The sequence below is a fragment of the Ovis aries genome, chromosome 25 (genome assembly GCF_016772045.2).
Source record: "Ovis aries strain OAR_USU_Benz2616 breed Rambouillet chromosome 25, ARS-UI_Ramb_v3.0, whole genome shotgun sequence".
Lineage (NCBI taxonomy): Eukaryota > Metazoa > Chordata > Mammalia > Artiodactyla > Bovidae > Ovis > Ovis aries.
In genome coordinates, this window is record NC_056078.1 from 2,309,502 (window position 1) to 2,325,397 (window position 15,896).

A 15,896-nucleotide genomic window follows, 5' to 3' on the forward strand; every position below is an offset into this window, starting at 1 on the left:
GAGGTTTTAATATACCTTTGTAAATGTTTAACAAATTCGAGTAACACTCCCCCATTTCTAACCAGTCTATATTCCAGCAGAAACTTCATATTTACGACAGATGTATCATCTGTTCTCTCTTGATATTGCTGATGGAGTAAAGAGAAGAAAAAACAGAAAAAACAGGGCATAAGAAGAAAAAACAGATAAAGCACATCTGTGGGTTTGGCCAGCAATAAAGGCAGGTTGGGGTGTAAGATTTTGGATGCCGATCAGAAGCAGACAGAGATACTACCCTCTTTGCACATGGCTGAGGTTGCCTCTCTTGATGGATAAGGACCTGGAAAAAGGAGTTTCTGAGCTTATTCTGAAGGAGAACACAGCAGGATAGGGACTTGGTCCTCTGGTGAGATGCAAGCAAGGGGGACCCAGGCTTTCCCTCCTCACACACCTGCCTTCAGTGCTCGGTGGATGGGCAGGATGGCTCACCTGAGCAGCAGGGACTCCTGAAAGAAGTTGTGCTGGTTGGTGTTTCTCCGGATGCTTCTAGAATGCTGAGATGCCTTTGGTGGTTTCATGGGAGCTGGCTGGCCACCAGGGATCAGGAGGGGATAGACACGGCGCTGAGAAGCAGGCAGGCAGGAGTCTGCTGTGTGAGTTGCTCTGCCCTCCAGTTCTCAGGAGCAGGTCTGTGTGTCTGCAGTGATGCTCTGAGCGGAGAAGCCAGGAAGCCGCTCATGCATATGCATGTTAAGGTGGCTGTGGCAGCAGAGATTGGCTGGAGTTGAGACCGCCGAAGGCAAGAGGCTTGGCCAGGTGATCTAGGACCACTTGGTGATGCCCAAATAATCACACGGGTGACCCTTTGTGCCCAGGAAGGGCTCTGCTGTTTGCAAAGAACTTTTATATCTGTTACCATGACTACTGTTCACAAAATAATTAGGGAAGGTGCAAGGCATAGCTTCTTCTTCTTTCTTACTTTTAACTATCAAGCAAGAAACTTAGAGACAGTAAGAAGCTTGTCCGTGTCCATGTAATAGGGAAGAATAAATCTCACTCCATATTAAATCTGTTTCTTTTAGTTGAGTCTTTGTGTTCTACTGTGTGCATTAAGAATGCTGCCATAGCCTGAAATACGCAGGATAGCCCATTCGCAGAGCCCGAAGGCTCTGACCTTTAAGGGTAAAACACTTTTCCTTTTGTATAGAGATAAAAAGTGGCAGAGCAGAGAATAACTTTTGTCCTGTTGGAGGTCTATAGGAATACTGTGACCTGATCTACCTGGACAGCTGTGGGAACAAAGGACTCCTACACCAAGACCTTTGCAATGGTCAACCATGCCCCTCCCTCATGTGTGTGCTAAGTCACTTCAGTTGCCTGTGACTCTGCGACCCTATGGACTGCAGCCCACAAGGCCCCTCTGTCCATGGGATTCTCCAGGCAAGAGTACTGGAGTGGGCGGCCATGCCCTCCTCCAGGGGATCTTCCCCACCCAGGGACTGAACCTGTGTCTCTCAAGTCTCCTGCATTGGCAGGCGGATCCTTGACCCCTAGCTTTATTTCTCCACTATTTACCGTTCTTTACCATGACCACTATTCCCAGTGTTATTTTTCTCTTTTGAAAAAAGTTAAACCTACAGAAATATTGATAGAACAATAAGAAGCATGTAAGTACTGTACGCTTATAACCTAGATTTCCACCAATTGCTAACATTCAGTCACATTTTCTTGATTTTTATCTATACATTCTCCCCACCCCAGCACCGTTTTAAAGTAACTATCTAGAGGGAACTTCCCTAGTGGTCCAGTGGATAAGACTCTACACTTTCAGTGTAAGGGGTGCAGGTTTGATCCCTGGTCAGGGAACTAGATCCCACATGCCATGAGGTACAGCCAAAAAAAAAGAAGTAGTTATCAGGAAAGTGGGCCTCCCAGGCGGTGCTAGTGGTAGAGAACCTGCCTGCCAATGCAGGAGACATAAGAGACTCAGGTTCAATCCGGGTCAGGAATATCCCCTGGAGAAGGAAATAGCAACCCACTCCAGTTTTCTTGCCTGAAGAATCTCATGGACAGAGGGGCCCTGTGGGCTACAGTCCAGAGAGACACACAAAGCCAGACATAACTAAAGTGACTTAGCACACACACACATCAAGAAAGTAACTTAGGGTAAGAAACTTGTCCATGTTCATGTAATAGGGAAGAATGAATCTAACTCCTTGGAAAACAAGCTATGACAAACCTAGACAGCATATTAAAAAGCAGAGACATTGCTTTGCCAACAAAGGTCAGTGTAGTCAAAGCTATGTTTTTTCCCATAGTCATGTATGGATGTGAGAATTTAACCATAAAGAATTGATGCTTTTGAACTGTGGTGTTGGAGAAGACTCTTCAGAGACCCTCGGACTGCAAGGAGATCAAACCAGTCAATCTTAAAGGAAATCTGGGGGAACCCTGTTTTGCTGCTTTCTCAGGAATGTCTCCTGGAATTTAATCTCACTCATTCTCTCTTCCTTGCTTGCTCTTCCCTCTGCCCTTAAGTTAGAAGTTCTGGCTGACGTGTCAGCATTAGCTAGATACTGTTCTGCGTGCAGAACAGACTCTCTTATCCTCAAAGGCCTTTCTTTACAACTCTCATGCGATTACCTCCAGACTTCCAGGAGGACCCTTAATCCCAGAGTTTTGATCTCCGTCTTGCTTTACTGCTCTTAGTTAAAGGTTATAAGTTACCAACAAATATGCACTCAGCATATGTGGTTCATTGGGTAAAGAATCCACCTGCAATGCGGGAGACCTGGGTTTGATCCCTGGGTTGGGAAGATCCCCTGGAGAAGGGAAGGGCTACCCACTCCAGTTTTCTGGCCTGGAGAATTCCATGGACTGCACAGCCATGGGGTTGCAAAGAGTCAGACACGACTGAGTATCTTTCACTTTCATGGATTTTGGGCTTTCCTGCTGACTCAGGTGGTAAAGAATCTGCCTGCAATGAGGGAGACCTGGGTTCGAACCCTGGGTCAAGAAGATCCCCTGGAGAAGGGAATGGCAACCCACTCCAGTATTCTTGCCTGGAGAATCCCATGGAGAGAGGAGCCTGGCGGGCTACAGTCCGTAGGGTCACAAAGAGTCCAGCACGACTGAGTAACACACACACACACAGCGTTTTCTCAGGGAGTTGCTCTTCTGCGACTCTGCCTGCACTGTCTCTCATCATCCTGTGTGTGAGGATTAGCCAGTGTGAAACCGCCACAGAAATCAATCCTGAGTGTTCACTGGAAGGTCTGATGCCGAAGCTGAAGCACCAATAATGGCCACATGATGTGAAAAAGCTGACTCATTAGAAAAGACCCTGATGCTAGGAAAGATTGAGGGCAGGAGGAGAAGGGGAGGACAGAGGATGAGATGGTTGGATGGCATCACTGATTCGATGGACATGAGTTTGAGTAAGCTCTGGGAGTTGGTGATGGACAGGGAAGCCTGGCGTGCTGCAGTCCATGGGGTCGCAAAAAGTCAGACAGGACTGAGCTACTGTACAACAACAATAAAATCTAACTCCATATTAGATTTGTTTCTTTCTCTTTGACTTTTGAATTCATCCCCAAGTCCAGGACTTTTCAACAGCTTCACCAAATAAACCTCCATTTTTTAAAAAATAATTAACACAAGAAATTACTTGCTTGCAATAAGGTGCCTCATTCTGGGATGGAGCAGGGGGAGGTAGAGCCCAGCTTTTTTATCCAGTTGTGTAGCTGGCAGTGTGTTTATTGAAGACAGCCATCTTCGAAATGCGTGCCTTGGCAAGCAAAGCTTAAGTCAGTCACTTGGATTAGAAAAACAAACAGAAAACCCCGCTGTCCAGGCTGCACTACGGTCCCTTCTCCTTTAGTTGCCTCCTGGCCCCCCGACTGCCTGCTCTCGTTTTTGTTTGTTTCATCATGACAGTGAAACTGTTCACAAATATACCAGTGACTTCCTCAGTGCTAGGCAGAGCTGACTCTCAACACTTTAGCCTGCATAACACTTTTCAGCATTTGACCTTGTCTGCATTCTTGAAGGTACCAGCTAGTTTGAGAAATCTCAAGAAGAGTTCTTCTGTAGCAGAAGATGGAGACTCACCGTCCACTGCTCTAGAAGGCTAAAAGTTGCAGGGAAGCAGGTTCTCTGTCATTATGAGGAAGAAAACACACAAATATAAATGTTCAGAAAAGGCTCTGTGACAGTTTGTTCAGGTCCAAGAGAGGTTCTGTTTTTCTAAATGTTTGTGTCATTATCATCATACTGTTGGCATCACCGGGAAGAGATGAAAAGCAGGTGGAAACTGGGAATATCATCGCTACTCTTTCGAAAAAGAAGATTGATGAGATGGCAGGAAGATTGGCTGGTAGGAAACATCAGTGCCATTTCAAAGCAAAATCTAACCATCTTCATGGCCATGGAGAGGAGAAAAACTTGAGGACCCCTCTTGAGATGTCATTTTCTCTCTGTTTTCTTAGGGGGAAAAAATCTTACTGAGTCAATCAGATAAATCAAAAACCTGCCTATACAAGTTGCCTATTTTAGTTACTTTAGAATCAAAATACTTATCTTTGGTAAGTAAAGGTGGAGAAGTTATGGAAAGGAACCTGACTCTAACTATAAACTAGGTGGAATAGATGGAAGAGTGGGAATTCAAACAATATTGCAATGAACTCTCAACTTTAATTTAAAAAAATATACGATGATGTTTTTCACATTCAACGTATCAGTATATCGTGACAAAATGAAAAGTCAATTTCAGCTGTGTATATTTTAATCGTTTACCTAAAATGATTTGAACTCACCAACCTAAAAGCCCAGATGAATATATTAAACTACTTATTGTATTTTTTATGAATTAAAACTTTATGTTATAGACAGGACACAGTTCTGTTTGGTGATATTTGGCGTAGAAAATGGAACTGAACAGTGGTCTAATTAGAACAGTAAATAATATGGGTTTAATTAGCCCTTATTCCCGATGACAGACTTGGTCAGTTGCCAGATATCTATATTTTCTTTTCACTTGACTCTTGCTAAAATATTGCCTCTAGTAGAGTTGCTTGCTGCTGCTGCTAAGTCGCTTCAGTCGTGTCCGACTCTGTGCGACCCCATAGACGGCAGCCCACCAGGCTCCCCTGTCCCTGGGATTCTCCAGGCAAGAACACTGGAGCGGGTTGCCATTTCCTTCTCCAATGCATGAAAGTGAAAATGAAAGTGAAGTTGCTCAGTCGTGTCTGACTCTTAGCGACCCCAGGGACTGCAGCCTACCAGGGTCCCCCATCCATTGGGATTTTCCAGGCGAGAGTACTGGAGTGGGTGTCATCGCCTTCTCCGAGTAGAGCTGCTTACTGTGCTATAAATAGATGACTTGGGAAGAAGCCAGAAACCCACTGATGTGTGAGATATGGGTAAAAATTATTGGAAAACTTCTGCCTAGCTAGGAGTCATTATTTCTTCATTTTACATTTGAAGGTCCTTTCTATAGATCCCACTCTTAATTTTTTTTTTTTGGTTGGATGAGGTAACTTGGCCTAAAGGCTTAAGGAAATTTGTGTAATATCTAGTAGAGTCCCTTGCTTCAGTTTATTAGATGTCAGGGTTTCCTGCATAAACTCTCCTGGCCTCTAAGGTAGAACTCACCTATGAAGTCCTGTCTGACTCGAGCTTTTCTGTATGTCAACAGGATGTGGTTTTGTTTGTTTGCTTGCTTGTTTTCGATTAAAATATTAAAGTGTTGGCTTTACAAAAGAACTTTACAAAATGCAGAGACACAAATACAAAAGAAGTAAAATAGCTCAGTATCCTTCCACCTAGAGGTAGAAGCTGCTAACATCTTAATTAACCTCTGATTCCCTTCCTAGGCACGGACACACTTACCTGTATTAAATGTGGTAAGGCTTACATTCTTCTCTAATTATTGCCTTTTATCCCCAAATGTTTAATAAGAAATTTCAAAATCCATAGCAATTCAGAGAAAACTAACATCCATTCTGACTTCATCACCGCCTGACTTCATCAAATTGAATGTTTTGTCGTGTTTGCGTCAGATTTTTTTATGGGGGGGTGGGAGAATAAAATGTTCCGTTGGTATTCCTTTTGTGTGTTTCCCTAACAGCCTCACTCCTTGTCCTGCTCCCTCCATCCTTAGAGGCGCTTTGGTGGGTTTTCTTCCAGCCCATATGCTTGTGCTTTTACTACTGCCTTTTCGTGTGGATATTCACATTTGTTGGTGTTGTTTAGTCACTAAGTCATGTCTGACTCTTTGCAACCGCATGGACTGTAGCCTGCCAGGCTCTGTCCATGGGATTTCCCAGGCAAGACTATTGGAGTGAGTAGCCACTTCCTTCTCTAGGGGATGTTCCTGAGCTAGGGATAGAACCCACCTCTCTTATGTCTCCTGCATTGGCAGGAAGATTCTTTACCACTAGTGCCACCTGGGAAGCCTGGATATTCACATGCTTATCACTTTATCTATAAGTGAGATAGAAAATGCTATGTCTGTTTCTATTTTAATGTAATTAAATCTGTCAGTCTTTTCCTTTAGGATTTCTGCCTTGGTTGATGTATCTAGGACAATCTTTGTTGCATCAAGTCTGTGTGACTTTTAATCTGTAACTTTTTTACTATTTTACAATGGTCAAACAACTCCACTTAGAAAAATTATTTCCAGAAGATATGTCTTTTCTATGGTTTAAAAAAAAAACAAATGGGCATTTACAAGATATATGATTTTCTAATTTGACTTTCTCATACTTCAGTAACCTCTTCATATCTAGAAGGCCTAGATAGAGTGCGTTTCCTTTTACAAGGTTGAGTGAAAAGTTGAGAGCAGCTTTTTCACATTATAGACATAGGCTTCCTATAACTGGACAGTCTACCCAAAGGGCAATGGGCAGCTCCTATTGGCTGCATGCGGTAAGTTATTCCACTATTTCTGTTAATATCTTTCGACGACAAGGTCTTGGTAGAACCACCACCAACTGCCGAACCGCTAATTTCTATCCTTTGCCCACCGCAGCTCCGCTCACCTTCAGCGCCATTAAGGTCTTTGTCAGTCTCCACACAGGAGTGGTCACCTCAGGTACCGGATCCGCGCGGGTCCAAGGCATCCACGCCCACCTGCGAGGGCCTGGTGGAGGCTTGGCCTAAGCCCTGCAGCCTTGGGCCAAGAAACTGGTCGTTGGTCAGTGAGATCTGGGCTCTGAGCGGCCGCCGCCGTTAGGCTGCAGAGGTGAGGGTGAGGGTGAGGGTTAGGGTGAGGTTTGCTGTGGCTTCCAGCAGGTGATGGTGGTGAGAGCTCTGAGGCCCCGCAAGACACAGCCCAAGCTGTCCGAGTGAGTGCACCCCCAGTTCACCTACCAATCAGGGGCCCCGGTCCGGCCCAGGGTCCCCCGGTTCGCCCGCCTGCAGGAGGTGCCATCCGGGGCCCCCAGTTCACCTGCCCACCGGAGGTCAGAGGACCTGGAGGGCCCCTGGGTTAAAGGCAGCCATCTGCTTCTCACCGTGCTCCCTGCCGGAACTGTATGTGCTGCAGCTGCTAAGTCACTTCAGTCGTGTCCGACTCTATGTGACCCCATAGACAGCAGCCCACCAGGCTCCCCCACGCCTGGGATTCTCCAGGCAAGAACACTGGAGTGGGTTGCCATTTCCTTCTCCAGTGCATGAAAGTGACAAGTGAAAGGGAAGTCGCTCAGTCGTGTCCAACTCTTCGAGACCCCATGGACTGCAGCCTACCAGACTCCTCTGTCCACAGGATTTTCCAGGCAAGAGTATTGGAGTGGGGTGCCATCGCCTTCTCTGGGAACTGTATGTAATATTCTTGAAATGCAAAGATTGTAGACATGTAGAACAGATCAGTAATTACCTGGTATTAAATAAGAGGTGGGGTGGGTAGAAAGGAGATACGACTGTAAAAGGCAACTTGAGGGATCCTTGTGATAGAAGTGTTCTGCACTGACTGAATTATATCAACCGTGACTAGTTTTTTGTGATTATGGTTTCAGTGTGTCTGCCCTCTGATGCCCTCTTGCAACACCTACCATCTTACTTGGGTTTCTCTTACCTTGGACGTGGGAAAACCACTACACCATTCAGGTATGACCTAAATCAAATCCCTTATGATTACACAGTGGAGGTGAGAAATAGATTTAAGGGACTAGATCTGATAGACAGAGTGCCTGATGAACTATGGACAGAGGTTCGTGACACTACAGGAGACAGGGATCAAGACCATCCTGTGGAAAAGAAATGCAAAAAAGCAAAATGGCTATCTGGGGAGGCCTTACAAATAGCTGTGAAAAGAAGAGAAGTGAAAAGCAAAGGAAAAAAGGAAAGATATAAGCATCTGATTGCAGAGTTCCAAAGAATAGCAAGGAGAGATAAGAAAGCCTTCCTCAGCGATCAGTGCAAAGAAATAGAGGAAAACAAGAGAATGGGAAAGACTAGAGATCTCTTCAAGAAAATTAAGGATACCAAGGGAACATTTCATGCAAAGATGGGCTCGATAAAGGACAGAAATGGTATGGACCTAACAGAAGCGGAAGATATTAAGAAGAAGTGGTAAGAATACACAGAAGGACTGTACAAAAAAGATCTTCACGACCCAGATAATCACAACGGTGTGATCACTCACCTAGAGCCAGACATCCTGGAATGTGAAGTCAAGTGGGCCTTAGAAAGCATCACTGTGAACAAAGCTAGTGGAGGTGATGGAATTCCAGTTGAGCTATTTCAAATCCTGAAAGATGATGCTGTGAAAGTGCTGCACTCAATATGCCAGCAAATTTGGAAAACTCAGCAGTGGCCACAGGACTGCAAAACTTCTGTTTTCATTCCAATCACAAAGAAAGGCAATGCCAAAGAATGCTCAAACTACCGCACAATGGCACTCATCTCACATGCTAGTAAAGTAATACTCAAAATTCTCCAGGCCAGGCTTCAGTAATATGTGAACCATGAACTTCCAGATGTTCAAGCTGGTTTTAGAAAAGGCAGAGGAACCAGAGATCAAATTGCCAACATCTGCTGGATCATGGAAAAAAGGAAGAGAGTTCCAGAAAAACATCTATTTCTGCTTTATTGACTATGCCAAAGCCTTTGACTGTGTGGATCACAATAAACTGTGGAAAATTCTGAAAGAGATGGGAATACCAGACCACCTGACCTGCCTCTTGAGAAACCTGTATGCAGGTCAGGAAGCTACAGTTAGAACTGGACATGGAACAACAGACTGGTTCCAAATAGGAAAAGGAGTACATCAAGGCTGTATATTGTCACCCTGCTTATTTAACTTCTATGCAGAGTACATCATGAGAAACGCTGGGCTGGAAGAAGCACAAGCTGGAATCAAGATTGCCGGGAGAAATACCAATAACCTCAGATGTGCAGATGATACCACCCTTATGGCAGAAAGTGAAGAGGAACTAAAAAGCCTCTTGATGAAAGTGAAAGTGGAGAATGAAAAAGTTGGCTTAAAACTCAACATTCAGAAAATGAAGATTATGGCATCTGGTCCCATCACTTCATGGGAGATAGATTGGGAAACAGTGGAAACATGTCAGACTTCATTTTTCTGGGCTACAAAATCACTGCAGATGGTGATTGCAGCCATGATATTAAAAGACGCTTACTCCTTGGAAGGAAAGTTATGACCAACCTACATAGCATATTGAAAAGCAGAGACATTACTTTGCCAACAAATATCCAACTAGTCAAGGCTATGGTTTTTCCTGTCATCATGTATGGATGTGAGAGTTGGACTGTGAAGAAAGATGAGCACTTTTGATGCTTTTGAACTGTGGTGTTGGAGAAGACTCTTGAGAGTCCCTTGGACTGCAAGGAGATCCAACCAGTCCATTCTAAAGGAGATCAGTCCTGGGTGTTCATTGGAAGGACTGATGCTAAAGCTGAAACTCCAATACTTTGGCCACCTCAAGCGAAGAGTTGACTCATTGGAAAAGATCCTGATGCTGAGAGGGATTGGGGGCAGGAGGAAAAGGGGATGACAGAGGTTGAGTTGGCTGGATGGTATCACCGACTTGATGGACATGAGTTTGAGTGAACTCCGTGAATTGGTGATGGACAAGGAGGCCTGGCATGCTGCGATTCATGGGGTCGCAAAGAGTCGGACATGACTGAGTGACTGAATTGAACTGAGTCAAGCCATGGAAGAAAACAGAAGAGGACACTCAATATACCTGTGAGCCCCTGGGAGATCTCAGATACCTATTCAGAACTACAAATGAGTGCCATTCTAACAAATACCCCCCAAATTAAGTTTCTGGGGATAAGATTTCTCAGGACAGCTCTAAAGAGCCAACACAGCTTGGCAGGGGTTGTACTCCAGAACAGACAGGAGATAGATCTTCTGAGCCCTGAACAAGGAGGGACTTGAGCCATCTGAATGGTAAGTGTTGTTTCTGGGTAAATACCTCCAGCTAAGTTAAAGAAAGTCTCACAGTCCTCAAGAAAAACATTCAGACCCTACAAGATCTCAAAATACGAGCTGGAGAGTTCTCTGGGTGCCTACAATCTCGCTTTGGGGGATCTTCCTGTGATGGGAATTTGGAGTTGGCTGATGCCCCTGCTAGTCCTTGTAATCACCATATTGATTCTGCTTATGATTGCTCCATGTATTATCAACTGTCTAGCTTGTTTTGTCTCTGCCCAAGTCAACAAGCTACAACATGCATTGCCAGTTCAACAAGGATATATAAAACTATAGCCGACCACAGAAAATATCACTCACCCTTAGATGGACACCACTATAAAGACTCTGAGGCCTGAGACTGGCAAGAGGGGGAGGCCCAATGCCCCTCACCATCCCAGTTCAGCAGGAAGTAGCCAGAGAGACCTTGACGCCCATATTCCCAAAGAATTTGGCCTCCCATCTCTTGAGGGAGGAATGTTAGGTAGTTAGAGTAGGAAAATGGAGTATAGAATGGCGGTGGCTAAAAGACAGGGAAGGGAGAAGCCCATGAAAACAGAACAAAGGAAGGGCAGAGGACCAGAGTGAGAACCTCAGGCAGAAGAAACAGCATTCGAGGCTAGCCCAGCTCACATCGGGCAGGCCCAGGGGGAGGAGAAAAACATATAAAAAGAGGAGTCAGAGGGCCAGGGGTCTCTCTCTCTCCTCTTCGCGTCTTTTGGGTCAGCATGCCCTCACGCCTCAAGGATGTATTTTCCTTTGTTTTCTAAATAAAACTGAGGTGGAGCATGGAGCTGTAGCACTGGTCCATCACTTCAAGTTTTTGTTGTGACAAGACAGAACTGAGGAAATTAGACACTCCTCCAACACCTCCTCTGGCCCCGGCCTCTCACACGTGCTACGGTTGGCCATCTTGCACTGGCTGTGGATTCCTGGAGTGGCTCCTTAAGTTGCTGGCCTGCTCTCCTTAGTGAACATTCCAGTGCTTGAGTAAAGGGCCTGCTGCCGACTTGGGGCCAGATCCTTTGTTTGTTGGGTGACTTAGGGGCCGGGTGCCTTGGTAGGGCATAGGGGTGAGTCGGATGACCTTAAGCGACTCTTCTGTTGGCTCCCGCTATTGCAGGGCATGATGGGAGGTCATGCTTCTGGCTGGGGTGCCCTTGGTTTGTTAGAGGGCACATAAGACTGAGGGCCCTGGCCCATGTAACCAGACACCTTAGGAGACAGCTTCCCCAAAGCAGGGTTCTATATCGTGACCCTGGCATGGATGGGTCTAGGGAGGTGGGAGAGCACAGAGATTTTTGCATCCACCCCCCTCCTGTCTGGTAGTACTGTAATATCTCTGGTTGTGGGGACTGGGGAAGCCTTCTACAGCCTTGTTGGAGGTGGAATGGGGGTTGCGGGGCTTATCTGTAATTAGGCCTTTTGTATAGCCACGGCTGCTAGGCTCCTCTTAAGCTTTGGCATAGTTACTGCCACAAGTCAGCTGTGAGTCTTCACTGGATCATATCTTTTTTTTGTCCTGGAAAATTGGTTTGCAGAAAGGAAAGGATAAAACCCTTACCATTACTCAGCTGATTTCATGAAATGTAGCTGATGGAATGCGTTTTCTGAAGATCTCTTAATTTGAAAAATATATTCTTTAACTGACAGGTAGATCATAGTCCATTTGTGATTTACATAGTCTAGAAATAGCAAAATGTGATGAAAAGAATTTTCAAATATGTGGAGTGCATTTTAGGTATTAATATTTTAAAATGTCTTCTATGATTAGAAAGGAAAAATACCTTTGGGCTTGATTTCCTAAATTTAGAGCTTTCCTTAAATTATTCAAATTCTTTTGCATTGTACTTAGGGCATTATTTTGATATTAAATAGTGCTAGATGGGAAGAATCAGAGGAATCTTCATTCAGTTGCAGCAGCCACCTTCTCAGGACTCTGGGGTTGTTGCAGGAGAAGAGTGGTCTACTGGCAGTGATTGCTGTGGAATCAGGTGGATGTGACATGGAGTGTATCCCAGCTGTTTAATAGCTCTGTGGGCTTTTCAACAATTTATTAATACTTCTCTTGGCACCTATATATAAAACTTGTTTGTTTAGGCATGATGATACTGATTGTAAAAACAGTGATTGTGTGTTTTCTACCTATATCCATGCCCTTTGCAATGTGATTTTACAGCTGGTTCTGTAAAAAGTGAACCAAAAGATGGAGAGACAGAAATCTGTCCTTTAAACTTTGTGAGGCTGGTCTTGAAAGGTTGTTGTTGAATCACAATGCCGCGATTCTTGGCCCCTGGAGGAGAATTCAATCTGAGGTCAGAGACGAGGCTTGACCGCTCAGAGCTTTTGTGTAATAAAGTTTTATTAAAGTATAAAGGAGATAGAGAAAGCTTCTGACATAGGCATGAGAAGGAGGCAGAAAGAGTACCCCCCTGCTAGTCTTCAGCTGGATGTAATATAGTCACTATCAGTCTGTTAATGAAAGAAAAGAATGTCTTAAAACTCAGAATGTCACCAGGCCCCTTACCCATAAGATGTATTTTGGGATAATCTTGGCACCAAATGCTTTATCTTGGGCCATAAAATGATTAACCTGAATCTTGAAGAAGGGCAGATCACCATACAAACAATTTCATTTACATAGATTAGAGGAACAATATCTGAGTATAACATACTGGTTTGTCAAGCGGAACAGACTTGAAGACAGAGTTTGGGGTAAATGCATAGTATATTAGCATAGCTTAAGATAAACATTTCCATAAGAAAAAGGCATTGGTTATCTCTAGGTTTGAGAATAGTTAACTTCAGGTGAAACCAGGTGTCATGGCAGTGCAGAATTTTAAGAGAAACCTCCTTTTAAATTTGTATAGAGAAGGAAAAATAGCACTAGTTTGCTTCCTCCTGCCGCTTAAGAGAGATAAAAGGCTGACACTTGCAGGCTATTTCCTCTCTTTGGAGACCCCTGGCCTTCCTGCCTGTTACCCTCTCAGTCTCATGTGCTTTGGCCAGAAATATGCAGTAGGTATGACCCTGACAGCTTTGGGCCTAGGCTGGAAAGATCTTGAATGTTTTGCTTTTTCTCTGGATCCCTGCTCTCCATGAAAACAAGCCCATATGAGCTTGCTGGATGACAGCCAGGTGCCCAGGTGGCACCCAGCTCAACCCCAAAAGTAGAGCACCCTAGTTAACCAGCAGCAGACCATACACGCACCTTGGTGTCCAGGTGAAATGAAAGAATGGCTCAGCTGAGCTAAGCTCACTGTGCTGACCATGAGTCCAACCATGAGCTAGCTAGGTTTTGGGGTGGTTTATCATCCAACGGTAGCCAATTAACACACACAACCACTTAATATGGTTAATATTAGCACACCCATTCCAAGCTGGATGCCAGGTCCAGTGGCTAAGACAACTAGCTCCCAATGTTTGGGCCCTGAGTTCAATCTCTGGTCAGGAAGCTAGATCCCACATGCCCCAACTAAATCAATAAATTTAAAAAAACACTCCTTCATCTGTGTACTTCCATGTGTTGACACAGCCCACAGAGGGGCACTGTTAATGTGTTTGTGGATTTCCACACCAGTCACAGGAAGAATGGTGGAGAAAAGGAGAGACAAAGCAGCCTGGCTCCGAGTCCTCACCAGAACTTCTGGGATCACAAGTCCTCGCACAGGGTAGATCATATACTCTTCCTGGCTGTTAACTTCCCCTACTGCAGCTGCTGCTGCCAGTTCCCACCCCATGTGCTATTGCAGGGTGGTTGTGATCTTGTCCACCAACACCAGCCCACTTGTGGCGGCAGCATGGCTCTGTGATGGAGAGGACTGTGAAGGCAGGTTCAGGCTGAGGAGGAGGGCGGCCTCTGCTACCAGCTGCTGCATCAGCTCCATTTCCAAGCACTGCCCCCCTTCCCTGCTGCTCCCACTCATAAGGAGGCACTCAAGAGCTTCAACCAACAGGACCTGGGCACTCAGGGAGCTTCCCAGTCAGAGAACTTTCTCGATTCACCTTCACTGCGTATATCTGATTAGGATATATTTGCAAGCACAGATATTTATAGGTACTCTGTTTGTGTTTTGGACTTGCACCCAGACCCAGAAATTTATTTTTTTTTTTAAACTGAAAATTTTTTGAGGAGTTGATAATTAAATTCCCTACTTATTTCTAACTTTATTGCCTTATGACTTGGAAATGTAATGTGTAAAATTCGTGTCCTTTTTACTAATTACATCCTTTTGTTTACAGGATATGCATTTATTTATTAGCAAGACTGTTGGCTCAGGTTTTTAAAAAATTCATTTTGTTACCACAATCTTTGGGATTTCTACATACAGGTCAGTTATGTTTCCAGTTTTGAGTGCTTTAAAAAAAGAAAACAAACATTCTGGCCCTTCATACTGTCTCTTAGACTTTTCCTCTAGAGTCCGTGATCTAATACCTTTTTTGTCTATTAAGACTGCTTTGGCAGGCTTCCTTGGTGGCTCAGACGGTAAAGAACCTGCCTGCAATGCGGTAGATCCGGGTTCCAGCCCTGCGTTTGGAAGGTTCTCCTGGAGAAGGCACTGGCTACTCACTCCAGTATTCTCGCCTGGAGAGTTCCATGGACAGAGGAGCACGGCGGGCTACAGTCCGTGGGGTCGCAAAGGACACGACTGAGAGCCACTAATACCTTCACTTTCAGCTCTAGATGCCGGGTCCACAGGGAAGATTTACCCCAGTCCAGAGGGAGAGAGAAAAAGGAGGCCTTCAAAAGGCAATTCCAGGTCCCTAGGTACCAGGTACTGTACTTCTGTTTTAAACTGGACTTACTGTTTCAGACACCCAGCGTGGGGCTTCAACGAGTTGTCCGTAAAGATCTGAGTAACCACGGAGGCTCCCCACGCCCCAGCCTCACTGCACTTGGCGGCGGAGCGGGGACCAAAGGAGACGGTGCGGCCAGAGGAGTGCGCAGAGCGGCAGCTGGCCCAGCCGAGCTCCAGGAACCCCAGGCTGCGCTGCGCGGGCTGCCGGAAGTGCAAGCCGCTCGCTGGTCAGCGAGAAACCCAGTCTCACCACCAGCATCTCGTGGAGACGTACCTGTCTGCAGGGTGACTCCAACCACACTGGGCTCCCCGCCTCGCTTTGTCTCCGCAGGCAGGAGATGCTGGGGAAGAAAACGCACTCTTCTCTGCGTGGCAGGACCTCCCTCCGGAGGGAAGGCGAGGGGTAGGGGGGGCTCGCTGCGCATTCTGGGAGCGGTGGTCTCAGCTGCTGCAGCCGGCGGCTTGCAGGGCTGTAGAACTACAGTTCCCGGTTGCACAGGGTAGGGCGTGGGGGTGGTGCCCAGCCTTCCGCGCTCACGGAGGGGCAGGGCGGGAGGCGGGGCTGTCGCGGCGCATTCTAGGTGCTGTGGTATCTCAGCCAGCTGTAGCAGGTGCCTTGGGGAGGTTGTTTAGTCGCTCAGTCCTGTCCGACTCTTTGTGACCCATAGGCTGCGGCATGC

General features: G+C 45.7%; 1 protein-coding gene across 2 annotated transcripts in view; it reads right to left on the reverse strand.

Moving 5' to 3' along the window:
• The window catches only part of LOC121817953 (amyloid-beta A4 precursor protein-binding family A member 2-like), a 29,460-nt gene extending 13,839 nt beyond the window's left edge, over positions 1–15,621 (reverse strand). For both annotated transcript variants that reach the window (XM_042240803.1, XM_042240802.1), the window contains exons 1-2: positions 15,491–15,621; positions 7,020–7,214 (exon numbers count right to left, since the gene is read on the reverse strand). In XM_042240803.1, coding sequence (XP_042096737.1) covers positions 7,020–7,100 — 81 coding nt within the window. In that variant the 5' untranslated portion in view covers positions 7,101–7,214; positions 15,491–15,621. The remainder of the gene's footprint in view (positions 1–7,019; positions 7,215–15,490) is intronic.
• Between the last annotated feature and the right edge of the window lie 275 nt (positions 15,622–15,896).